Source organism: Nerophis ophidion, linkage group LG27, assembly GCF_033978795.1.
Source record: "Nerophis ophidion isolate RoL-2023_Sa linkage group LG27, RoL_Noph_v1.0, whole genome shotgun sequence".
NCBI classification, from domain to species: Eukaryota; Metazoa; Chordata; class Actinopteri; order Syngnathiformes; family Syngnathidae; genus Nerophis; species Nerophis ophidion.
This window is the reverse complement of record NC_084637.1, coordinates 33,986,250-33,999,259: the sequence shown is the minus strand read 5'-3', so window position 1 is coordinate 33,999,259 and position 13,010 is coordinate 33,986,250. Positions and strand designations below refer to the sequence as shown.

Genomic DNA, 13,010 nt, shown 5'->3' with positions numbered 1-13,010 from the left:
TTGCAATCAGTTGATAAAACATTGTCTTTTACAATTATAAAAGCTTTTTTAAAAAAATCAACTACTCTGCTAGCATGTCAGCAGACTGGGGTAGATCCTGCTGAAATCTATGTATTGAATGAATACAGAATCGTTTTGAGTCGGAAAAATATCGTTTTTGAATCGAGAATCGAATCGAATCAAAATAAAATCGATATATTATATATTAAAAAAGAATCATATATATATATACATATATATATATGATTCTTGTTTTGTTTTTATTATTATTATTACTGGCCGATATAGGCATAAAAATTAGATGTCGTATCATATTGATTTTTTGATTTTTTTACTACCAATATTAATATCAGTGACGGTATTTCCTAGAACTCACCGAAATGAATGGATATATTGTCCTGATATTGTCTTGGCCCAATATCGGTATTGTTCAATACTGTTCAACAATGATATTCTAACGGAAGTAAAAAAAAAAAAAAAAGTTGTATCAGGACATCCCTACTGCAAACCCATGTGCGGTCCTCATATACTGTAGTTTTTTCCTGATTATCTGGACTAAACCCCAAAATGTGGCCTGTGTATTATGAAAGGTCAGAAGTTCACGACTGTCTGTTTGCTTTGTGCTGTTGATCAGGAAATTTAAATCAGTTTTATCAGCTTTATTAATTATTTCACCCACATAGGTGGATGAGTACCACAAAATGTCTCAGTGGACCAATGAGCAGGTCTTGGATGAGCAAAGACACTATCAATCAGTATTTTGTGGATGAGGACTTACTTGCAAACTCTTTGGGAAGACAGCAAACTGATTTTGTGATAAAATTTCCTAATTTGTGATTCTGCTTCTCTCCTCTTTTTTTCTTTCCATCATCTTTTTTTTTCTCTCCTTCCACCTTCCCGGCTTTGCATTGTGAACGGTTGCATGCCATCTGCTGGTGTGATCCTAACGATGGCTTACCTGCTCTCTGTAACATCTGCCACCACCACCACCACCACCACCACCACCATCCACGACAACGGCAACAAACAATACGCGCTGACATGCACATGACACGCCTGTTGCCATGGTCGCCACACTGCTCCACCTCCACGTCTCTTGCTGCCACACCCCCTTCCCTTTCGCACCAAGTCCCAATGATGTACAGTGCTGCGCCTGCTACTGTCTCTGCAGCAACAACTCCTGCCACAAGTGTCCCCTACGCAGCAACAGCACCAGCCAATCAGGTTTGCTCCTTTTAAAGCTTTCTTTCATCAGTCCCTGGAGCTCTGAAGAAGTCTTGCCTCCGATTAGCAAGTGGCTGTAACCTGCGGCTAAGGCACCGCCCCCAACCTTATCCACCTGCACGGTGCAAGCTCAAGCCTGTGAGGAGGAGGGCCTCGGGGTCCTGCTGGGTGGCCTATCATGTGTCCTGACAATGTTTAGCCTTCGTCAAGCACTTCTTCAGAGCTCCCTTATTTGCAATGTATTACTCATGTTGTGTTGCGCCACTTCCTGGTTCTGTTTGCATGTTCTGTTCTTTAAGTTTCTATGGCTCCTGGTGTCAAATAAGTCCCTCCGTCCTGCAGCAGGGGCGTCAGTTGTGCTGCTTGTGTGTTGGGCAAACAAATACACACTTTGTAGCACCTGCGTAAACCCAAAGCATTTATCATCTCCATGTTGTTGCCAGGTTGAAGTATTTATAGGAAAATGGCTGCGACAGACAGGAAAGATGATCGCTCAAGGTGTCTAAAAATGGCCTCTAATCACTGGCTCTCCTGTTGCTGTGTGTCAGCAGCAGCAAAGTCTGAATAGTGTGCATGTGTGGACCATTTTAAACCAGGAAATTTCGCCACAATGCGTGCACAGCAGCTGGCAGTCATTCCGTGATAGCTGCCTCCTGGACACAGACGTAGACGGAGCAATGTTGCACCAAAATGCAAGAAAAAGCTAAGTCGCAGACAACTGCAGCGTATACCCATGGGTCACAGTACAGTTCTAGGTCAAGGTTATTTGCCTGTGATTGACAACAATCAGTCCATGTTTTACAGTTTACAGTAAGTATCTACTCAGTGGCCTAGTGGTTAGAGTGTCCGCCCTGTTAAGTTAAAGTACCAATGATTGTCCCACACACACACTAGGTGTGGTGAAATTTGTCCTCTGCATTTGACCCATCCCCTTGACCACCCCCTGGGAAGTGAGGGGAGCAGTGTGCAGCAGCGGTGCCGCGCCCGGGAATCATTTATGGTGATTTAGCTCCAATTCTAACCCTTGATGCTGCGTGCCAAGCAGGGAGGCAATGGGTACCATTTTTATAGTCCTTGGTACGACGACCGGGGTTTGAACTCCCAACCTACCAATCTCAGGGCGGACACTCTAACCACTAGGCCACTGTGAGTTCAAACCCCGGTCGAGTCATACCAAAGACGATAAAAATGGGACCCATTGCCTCCCTGCTTGGCACTCAGCCAATAAACTTTTCCACCACTTGTGGCATTAATAACAATAGCAAAAGAAGTCTGTAGATAATGTCACAGAGAAGAGCAAAAAATATGACTAAAGTGGTGAAGCTGTTTTTTCATTTGCACTTTTATTTTATAGACATTGTAGTCAAGAAAACATGTTTGTTAATAATGTCATTTATTTCAGCACAATAAAACATAACGGCATAGCTCGGTTGGTAGAGCGGCCGTGCCAGCAACTTGAGGGTTGCAGGTTCGATTCCCGCTTCCGCCATCCTAGTCACTGCCGTTGTGTCCTTGGGCAAGACACTTTACCCACCTGCTCCCAGTGCCACCCACACTGGTTTAAATGTAACTTAGATATTGGGTTTCACTATGTAAAGCGCTTTGAGTCGATAGAGAAAAGCGCTATATAAATATAATTCACTTCACCTAACATAGGATCGGTACTAATTTTACTACAAATTTCTCCTATTTGTGATCAACACATGGTTTCATGTTACATGACAAGGTTGTAAACTGTAAGTAGGTTAAATATAATTATTAAATAGAATTAAAATACTGCGATGAGGTGGCGACTTGTCCAGGGTGTACCCCGCCTTACGCCCGGTTGTAGCTGAGATAGGCGCCAGCGCCCCCCGCGACCCCAAAAGGGAATAAGCGGTAGAAAATGGATGGATGGATGGAATTAAAATAAAGAGTTACATTACTAATTCAGTGTTAATATCTTTGAGTGGACCCGGGGCCCCTCTGTAGTAGAAAAGTTTGGCCCCGAGGTCAAAAAGGTGAATAACCTTGGGTTTATAACAGAGGTGTCAAACTCTAGCCTTGAGGCACATCAATTTTTGTGGTCTGCGAAAGCCTGAAAATAATGTGTGTCAACAAAAACATCTGTCTTGCAAAATGTATTTATTCTTTTAATTTTGACAGAAAAAAATGTCCTGCTTGCAATTTAATGTCTTTTAAATCATTATCTGATCATGCAACAAGATTTTCCAAGCATTTGTTTGTCATCAATAATACCTAAATATCTGCTTGTCACCTTGTCTTATGATTTGAAAGCAAGTTATCGATCAGTTTGATAGCAACCAAGTATATTAATCAAATGGCGATTGTGTGATAATATCACAAGGCAATTATACTTTTATACATAATGTGGACCTGCATGAAAACAAGTTTGGCACCCAGGGTTTTTGATAAAGTACAACGAGGCAATAAATAGACTATTTATAATAATAATAATGGATTAGATTTAGATTTGCATAGAATTTTTCGAGCACGTTTCTAGAATAAATATAGATTGACTATTTCTATAGTAAAATAACAATGGAGAGGCTCGCCTCAAAATTTGTATTCAGGTCCAAAGAGTCTTGTTAGCAAATTCAAAGTTTTAAAAACAGCTTTTTAGTATATACTTAATATTCCTGTAAAAAAAGCTAGTATGATTTTTTTTTTCAACTGTCTCCAGTTATTAAGGCTGACTATTTGACCGTGTTCGTCATTGCCGGCCGCACGCACTTCCTGTTATTAGCATGCAGAAGCAACAGCAGGAAGCGTCGCCACTCTTTAAAGATGCATGTGGGACAAGCAGAAGCGGTGACGTCAGTCCTCTGCTGTCTGTCTCCAGCCAGGGATACAGTTTCCCTGACAACATTGAATTAACAAATATTTTTAGCTAATGCACACAACTACTGGTCACAACATAAACCCCAATCAAATTACCTTTAAATCAAGTGTAATCATTTAACCACATTTAAACAATTGTACACTATGATAACAAATGTGTTCTTCAATCAATTTAGTCAGTCAAAACATCAGAAATTGTAATGGATCTTGTTAGATGGTGCAAATGTATCACGGCTTGACAGGATAACGCCGCTGTCGCTGTGATGACTGCCACTCAGATAGATGGATGAAGTACAGTCCATGGTCATGATCATGGACACAACATGTCTGATTAGCTTATTTAATCATCCTATCCTTTCTCCATATCCCAGCATGTTTTGGGCTGTCCAATGAATCCAGGAAAAACATTCCAATTTCAAACAGAAAGACTTGAACCCCAAAAGTGCAAGTCTAATCCTTGTGTGACTGTGCTGCCCCGTGACTCTAAACATGATGAGCTGCAGCACCCCCGTATGCCAGGATCTGGTGGTACATTAGAAATAAAGGGGAAAACTCTTCATTTCTAGCCTATCAACATTTGCGTTTGAAAAAAGGAGAAATACCCCAGGGAAATTTGGAGGAAAGAAACACCCCATTTAAAGGAGCCAAAATGTCCTTGTCATCACCTTAGACCAGTGGTTCTCAACCTTTTTTCAGTGATGTACCCCAGGTGAACATTTATTTATTTCAATTACCCCCTAATCAGAGCAAAGCATTTTTGGTTGAAAAAAAAAGAGATAAAGAAGTAAAATACAGCACTATGTCATCAGTTTCTGATTTATTAAATTGTATAACAGTGCAAAATATTGCTCATTTGTAGTGGTCTTTCTTGAACTATTTGGGAAAAAAGATATAAAAAATAACAAAAAACTTGTTGAAAAGTAAACAAGTGATTCTATTATAAATAAAGATTTCTCCGCCAAGTCTGTCCTTTGTCACCGATTCTGTTAATAACTTTTATGGACAGAATTTCTAGGCGCAGTCAAGGCGTTGAGGGGTTCCGGTTTGGTGGCCACAGGATTAGGTCTCTGCTTTTTGCAGATGATGTGGTCCTGATGGCTTCATCTGGCCGGGATCTTCAGCTCTCACTGGATCGGTTCGCAGCAGAGTGTGAAGCGACCGGAATGAGAATCAGCACCTCCAAGTCCGAGTCCATGGTTCTCTCCCAGAAAAGGGTGGAATGCCATCTCCGGGTTGGGGAGGAGACCCTGCCCCAAGTGGAGGAGTTCAAGTACCTCGGAGTCTTGTTCACGAGTGAGGGAAGAGTGGATGGTGAGATGGACAGGCAGATCGGTGCGGCGTCTTCAGTAATGCGGACGTTGTACCGATCTGTTGTGGTGAAGAAGGAGCTGAGCCGGAAGGCAAAGCTTTAAATTTACCGGTCGATCTACGTTCCCATCCTCACCTATGGTCATGAGCTTTGGGTCATGACCGAAAGGATAAGATCACGGGTACAAGCGGCCCAAATGAGTTTGGGTCTCTCCCTTAGAGATAGGGTGAGAAGCTCTGCCATCCTGGAGGAACTCAAAGTAAAGCCGCTGCTCCTCCACATGGAGAGGAGCCAGATAAGGTGGTTTCGGGCATCTGGTCAGGATGCCACCCAAACGCCTCCCTAGGGAGGTGTTTAGGGCACGTCCAACCGGTAGGAGGCCACGGGGAAGACCCAGGACATGTTGGGAAGACTATGTCTCCCGACTGGCCTGGGAACCCCTCGGGATCCCCCGGGAAGAGCTAGACGAAGTGGCTGGGGAGAGGGAAGTCTGGGCTTCCCTGCTTAGGCTGCTGCCCCCGCGACCCGACCTCAGATAAGCGGAAGATGATGGATGGATGGATGGATTTCTACACATAGAAGTAATCATCAACTTAAAGTGCCCTCTTTGGGGATTGTAATAGAGATCCATCTGGATTCATCAACTTCATTCTAAACATTTCTTCACAAAAAAAAATTATGGAACATGTCCACAAAAAATCTAGCTGTCAACACTGAATATTGCATTGTTGCATTTATTTTCACACTTTATGAACTTACATTCATAGTTTGTCGAAATATTATTCAATAAATATATTTACAAAGGATTTTTGAATTGTTGCTAGTTTTAGAATATTTTGAAAAAATCTCACGTACCCCTTGGCATACCTTCAAGTACCCCAGGGGTACGCGTACCCCCATTTGAGAACCACTGACTTAGAGGGAACATCAGAGTAGGCTGCAGGCTCAGGTGTAAAAAGGAGCCGCAACAGGTGCTGTCAGGTGTTGTGGCCGTAAAGAAAACATCTTTAACCATGGTTTGGTTGATTTTTTTTTTTTATGCGGTCATACTAATTCAATACCAAATATTACACTTCATCAGCGCACTACAAGGCTGGCTATTGCACCAATTCTCCCCCAAAAAAGCAATCCAGCTGGTGAAAAGAATCAACTGCCTGCTGTTGATTCTACCTATGTGTTTTACTGATATGCTCTTACTTTGAAGGCCTGACATTACACCTACAGCAGTGTTTTTTTCAACAGCAGGGGAGAGGTTCATTATTGTTGTCTACACGGCGACACACAAGCCTGCAGCTAGGTGGCAGCAGTGCTCAATCTAATAGACATGCTTCTACCCAGTAGAAGTAGTAAGTAACTGTGCACAGGCCACACGTGTAGCCAAGTTAAGTCAATTGCACCCATCCATCCATTTTCTACCGCTTATCCCCCTTTGGGGTGGCGAGAGGCGCTGGTGCCTATCTCAGCTACAATTGGGCAGAAGGCGGGGTACACCCTGGACAAGTCACCACCTCATCGCAGGGCCAAGACAGATAGACTGACAACATTCACACACTAGGGACCATTTAGTGTTGCCAATCAACCTATCCCCAGGTGCATGTCTTTGGAGGTGGGAGGGGCCTATCCCCAGGTGCATGTCTTTGGAGGTGGGAGGGGCCTATCCCCAGGTGCATGTCTTTGGAGGTGGGAGGGGCCTATCCCCAGGTGCATGTCTTTGAAGGTGGGAGGGGCCTATCCCCAGGTGCATGTCTTTGGAGGTGGGAGGGGACTATCCCCAGGTGCATGTCTTTGGAGGTGGGAGGGGTCTATCCCCAGGTGCATGTCTTTGGAGGTGGGAGGGGCCTATCCCCAGGTGCATGTCTTTGGAGGTGGGAGGGGCCTATCCCCAGGTGCATGTCTTTGGAGGTGGGAGGGGTCTATCCCCAGGTGCATGTCTTTGGAGGTGGGAGGGGCCTATCCCCAGGTGCATGTCTTTGGAGGTGGGAGGGGCCTATCCTCAGGTGCATGTCTTTGGAGGTGGGAGGGGCCTATCCCCAGGTGCATGTCTTAGGAGGTGGGAGGGGACTATCCCCAGGTGCATGTCTTTAGAGGTGGGAGGGGCCTATCCCCAGGTGCATGTCTTAGGAGGTGGGAGGGGCCTATCCCCAGGTGCATGTCTTAGGAGGTGGGAGGGGCCTATCCCCAGGTGCATGTCTTAGGAGATGGGAGGGGACTATCCCCAGGTGCATGTCTTTAGAGGGGGGAGGGGCCTATCCCCAGGTGCATGTCTTAGGAGGTGGGAGGGGCCTATCCCCAGGTGCATGTCTTAGGAGGTGGGAGGGGCCTATCCCCAGGTGCATGTCTTAGGAGATGGGAGGGGACTATCCCCAGGTGCATGTCTTTAGAGGTGGGAGGGGCCTATCCCCAGGTGCATGTCTTAGGGGGTGGGAGGGGCCTATCCCCAGGTGCATGTCTTTAGAGGTGGGAGGGGCCTATCCCCAGGTGCATGTCTTAGGAGGTGGGAGGGGCCTATCCCCAGGTGCATGTCTTTAGAGGTGGGAGGAAGCCGGAGTACCCGGAGGGAACCCACGCATTCACGGGGAGAACATGCAAACTCTACACAGAAAGATCCCGAGCCCGGGATTGAACCCTGACTACTCAGGACCTTCGTATTGTGAGGCAGACGCACTAACCCCTCTGCCACCGTGAAGCCCTCAAGTCAAGTCAATTTTATTTATTTAGCACGTTTACAACAACTTTTAAATTGAACCAAAGTGCTTTACAGGTTAAAAAAAAAGCATAGAGCAACAGAAACAGAAAACAAAGAACACAAACAAATAATGAGCTGAAGAAAATTTTGCAAAAAGAAATACGGTAAAAGGGGTCGAATAAGAAGTAAAAAATTTGCTTAATAAAAATCAGTAATAAAAAGTCCGACAAATACAAAAAATTAATTTAAAGCGAAGGGTTGGGGGTTAAGACTAGAAATGGTGGCCTAGTGGGCAGACTCAGCTCAGGTCAAAGGCCAGCAAGAAGAGGTAGACCTTAAGAAGTGTTTTGAAAACCCACCCAGGCTCTGGGCTGACCTCATGTGGAGGAGAAGGCTGTTCCAGAGCTTAGGGGCGGCAACAGAAAAGGATCTGTCCCCTCTGGTCTTTAGCATGGATCTAGGGACCATGCTAAAGACCTAGGGACCGCCAACAGCAATTGGTCAGCTGACCTTAGCGCTCTAGACAAGGTCTGATGATGCAGAAGCTCGGTCAGGTATTGTGGGGCCAGACCATTTAGGGATTTAAAAACAATTAAAAGTACCTTAAAATCAATGCGGTAACAGACATGGAGCCTGTGGATTGAGTCCAGGACCAGGATGATGTGCTCACGTTTTTTGGTGCTGTTGATGAGACGGGCAGCCGCGCTTTGCACAAGCTGCAAACGGCGGAGTAATGCCTGATCAAAGCCAGCGTACAGTGAATTGTTGTTGTCAAGCCGGTGTGTGATGAAGGCGTGGATAGCAGTCTCCAGGTCGCTCTGGGAGGGAGAGTCCTTGGTCTTTGCTAGGGTTCTGAGATGGTAAAAGCTGGTACTAACCACTGAGCTGCCCATTTTGGTGAATTTGAGGGCATTATCGAAGATCACTCCAAAGTTTTCTCACGGAGGACCGGATGTTTAACCCAGAGGACCTACGAGACTGGAGATGTTTCGCCGAAAGTGAACAGACAGAGCCAATAGGAAACGAGGAGTTGGAAAAGAGAGGTTTGGGTTGAGCTGAAAAAGTTGTCGTCAGTGGCGTTTGTGAAGAATGTAACTCACACAGCTTGTTGTATATATCACTAAATGAATATTATCAAAATCTCAATAGTAATTACATTCAGGAGGGTTATTGACTGATGTCTGTCGCCTAGCGAGGTCATAACAGAAAACAATTGAGAAGCACGGGTCTACAGGATGTCAACCCGATGTTAAGAGTGTGGCCGAGCGGACCGGAAGCTTGTTTTTTTGTTGCAGGAAAGCGCCAGTAAAGAAAGTGAGTTTCCGGGAAAAACAGTATGAATACGTGTTCATCACCTTTATGAGAAAGCTCAATTAGTATGAAGAACGATCAGATATACAGTCATACCTCGTAAGTTGAGGACTTTTTGTAGTGCTTTGAATTGCAGCCATCATTTTAGTTACCAGCATTTTTCTGCAGACGGTTGAAGTAATATTTCTCATAAGTTTGTGCTGTTTCAGGAACAAAGAGTTAATATAGTGTTCCACACTGTTGAGCCAACTTCACCCACACAAGAAACAAACATACCTTTGGATTTTACAGTTGCCCTGTTTGTTTGAGCAGCCCTTAGAGATCGACACAATCCTGCCCCCCAACCAATGTAATTAAGAAAGATAGTGCAAAGAAGGATGAGCGTCAGAGAAACAAACCATTAATAACCTGTCCTACCTGTTAGCAGCCTACGATATACAGTAGGAGTGTTTTCAGTCAGTCAGATATGTGATCTCGGGCACAGCGAAGCCGGTGGTGTTACCGGGTATTGTTGATAAATGTTTTTTTTTTTTTGCATAGTAGAGTTTTAACTCGCACTTTCAGATGTAGCGACCAACTGTAGTTACTGACAGTGGTTTTATTAAGTGTTCCTGAGCCCGTGTGGTGATATCCTTTACACACTGATGTCGGTTTTTGATACAGTACTGCCTGAGGGATCAAAGGTCTGTTATATCATCCCTTACGTGCAGTGATTTCTCCAGATTCTCTGAACCTTTTGATGATTTTACGGACCGTAGATGATAAAATCCCTAAATTCCTTGCAATAGCTCGTTGAGAAATGTTGTTCTAAAACTGTTTGACAATTTGTTTACAAATTGGTGACCCTCACCCCATCCTTGTTTGTGAATTACTTAGCATTTCATGGAAGGTGCTTTTATAGCCAATCATGGCACCCACCTGTTCCCAATTAGCCTGCACACCTGTGGGATGTTCCAAATAAGTGTTTGATGAGCATTCCTCAACTTTATCAGTATTTTTTGCCACCTTTCCCAACTTCTTTGTCACGTGTTGCTGGCATCAAATTCTAAAGTTAATGATTATTTGCACAAAAAAAAATGTTTTGTCAGTTTTAACTTCAAATATGTTCTCTTTGTAGCAAATTCAACTGAATATGGCTTGAAAATTATTTGAAAATTATTGTATTACGTTTATATTTACATCTAACACAATTTCCCAACTCAAATGGAAATGGGGTTTGTGTATATACATATATATATATATATATATATATACAGTATATATATATATATATATATATATATATATAAATATATATATATATATGTACGTATGTGTCAGGCTGGGGCTGTGGATGTTTGTGCTTCCTCGATGCAAGGATGATGTGGGACGAGTCAGGCATGAATGTAAGTACATGGTTGTTTATTTAATAAACAAAAAGCGCTCACAATGGAGGAAGAAACTTGGCTAAACAGTACAAACATGAAACAAAAACACCTGCTCAAGGGCATGAAAGACAATTTAACTATAAACTTAAACAGCATGATGGCAAGACTAAAGACATGAAACAAAAGAGTGCACTGTGGCATAAATATATAAACTTACTCGGCATGGAACTGTGGACAGGACTTAAAGGTTTGGACAGCATGGGTAGGGTGCGTGTGAGTGTGTGAGGATCCCAGAATGATGAACAGAAAGAAAATTACTTAAATACTGGCTGTGATAATCAGGAACAGGTGCGGGACTGAGAGCAGGGGCGTGACAAGGTGGGAACTAATACGTTGGCATGGAAACAAAACCAGGAAATGCAAAACGTGACTGAATGTCCAAAATCAAAAACAAAGCATGATCCATAGGTGTGACAGTATGTATGTATATGTTTCAGTTCAGTTTCAGTTTACTTCTAACATGCATACGATACAACAGAATGCATCAGGTATTTCCAGTTGTTTCATTACAGAACGTCCGTAAAGGAGTCAGAAGAAGCAGAGTTTAAGAAGTAGGAAGAAGCAGATCATCCATCCATCCATCCATCCATTTTCTACCACGTATTCCCTTTTGGGGTCGCGGGGGGCGCTGGCGCCTATCCGACCGGTGTCTCACCTTCCCTTTATTTCAAAAATCCTCGAAAAAATTGTTGCGGAGCAGTTAAATGAACACTTAGCGTCTAACAATCTATGTGAAACCCTTCAATCCGGTTTCAGGGCAAATCACTCCACGGAGACAGCCCTCGCAAAAATGACTAATGATCTATTGTTGTAGCTGAAGCAGATCATATATGTTTATAAATATGTATGTCATAAGCCGCATCAGTCCAAAAGATTGGTCCCAAAAAATCCAACCCACATCTATATTTCAGTGTGTCATGAAGGCGCCTCAGTTGATGTGAGAGTGAATGACCGCAGCAGCCTTGCACAAAATGAATAATCATAAGACTGGAAATGCTCTACAAAGTCATAGATCTTGCAGTAATACTCAGCATAAATGAGTGTGAGAACTCCCCTGCATCTTCCCTATCAGCCTTTGCATCTGTGGTGACCTCATGTGTTCTGCCACAAAAACAACAATCCATCCAGTATTATGAGTGGGGACCAGGGGCGGTTCTAGGCATGCTTTTATGAGGGGGCAGTCAGAAATGTGAAGGGGGCATCATGTGTACACATCATGCTCCAGCACTTTTTTCTCTGTGCTTGTAGTAACGATGCTTTTCTTCATTGAAATGGGTCTTTAGCTATGTGTCCAACCCCAACCTGGAGTAGTGGATTGCACTTTGTCAGGCCTCTACCTGCAGACCTGTCCAACCTGGAGTAGTGGATTGCACTTTGTCAGGCCTCTACCTTCAGACCTTTCCAACTTGGGTGTCCCACCTGAAGACTAAGCTCCTGCTGGTATAGCTCTTACGGTCACTGAGGCACACAAACCCCCTGACCACAATAAGGTGGCAATCCCTCAGGGGGGGAAACTGAAAAATAAAAATAAATGAATAAAATAAAAGAAAACATCCTTCATCCAGATTTTATCAACCAACAACATAACATTTATCCTAACTGGATGGCCTAACTCTCAAATAAATGTTGACCCAAAGTAGGACTTCACACACTACAGTCAATATTTACAAAACTGAAAGGTAGTCTGATGAATAATGATAAAAAAGAATCTCAAACTAATTTATAAAACAGAACGTGGGCACAAAATTCATTCACTCCAATGTATGTGTGTTGCCCACTTGCTTGTAAATTGATGAAAACGGCTGTGTTTTTGTTTTTAGGTGTCTTGGTCATATCAAATGAAACTTATAATTTGTTTATTACAAAATGTAGATTAAAACATTAAAGGTTGACAATGTAGAATTACAAGAAAAACAACAGAAAAAGAATTCCAGCAGTCAATTGCCAGACCGTTGCTAAGTAAAACGGGCCGTTGCTAGGGACTCCGCTCTGAACAGAGGACAGCAGAGGAGGACTATACCTTATGTTTCATTTTTACCCTCATTAACAGCATCATAAATGACTTGTAGCTTGTTACAGGGACAGTGGAGGCTCTCTGCCTTCCAAACCACTGCTGCTCAGAGCCTCCGCTGTCACTGCTCTCATCAAGTTGTAAAAAAAAGGAACTCTGTAGCACCGAAAGTCCGCGACGATAAACGTGTTTATGACAGAT

General features: G+C 43.5%; 1 protein-coding gene across 13 annotated transcripts in view; it reads left to right on the top strand.

Annotated features, from left to right (window-relative positions):
* Positions 1–13,010, top strand: part of mbnl2 (muscleblind-like splicing regulator 2) — a 102,001-nt gene that overhangs the window by 85,120 nt on the left and 3,871 nt on the right. For 2 of the 13 annotated variants that reach the window (XM_061889054.1, XM_061889056.1), the window contains one exon: positions 1,172–1,224. The exons of 9 other annotated variants lie outside the window; for them this stretch is intronic. In XM_061889054.1, the coding sequence (XP_061745038.1) occupies positions 1,172–1,224 (53 nt within the window). Of the gene's footprint in view, positions 1–1,129; positions 1,225–13,010 lie in introns of all 13 variants that reach the window. 2 more of the 13 variants (XM_061889050.1, XM_061889053.1) reach the window with 1 other exon arrangement.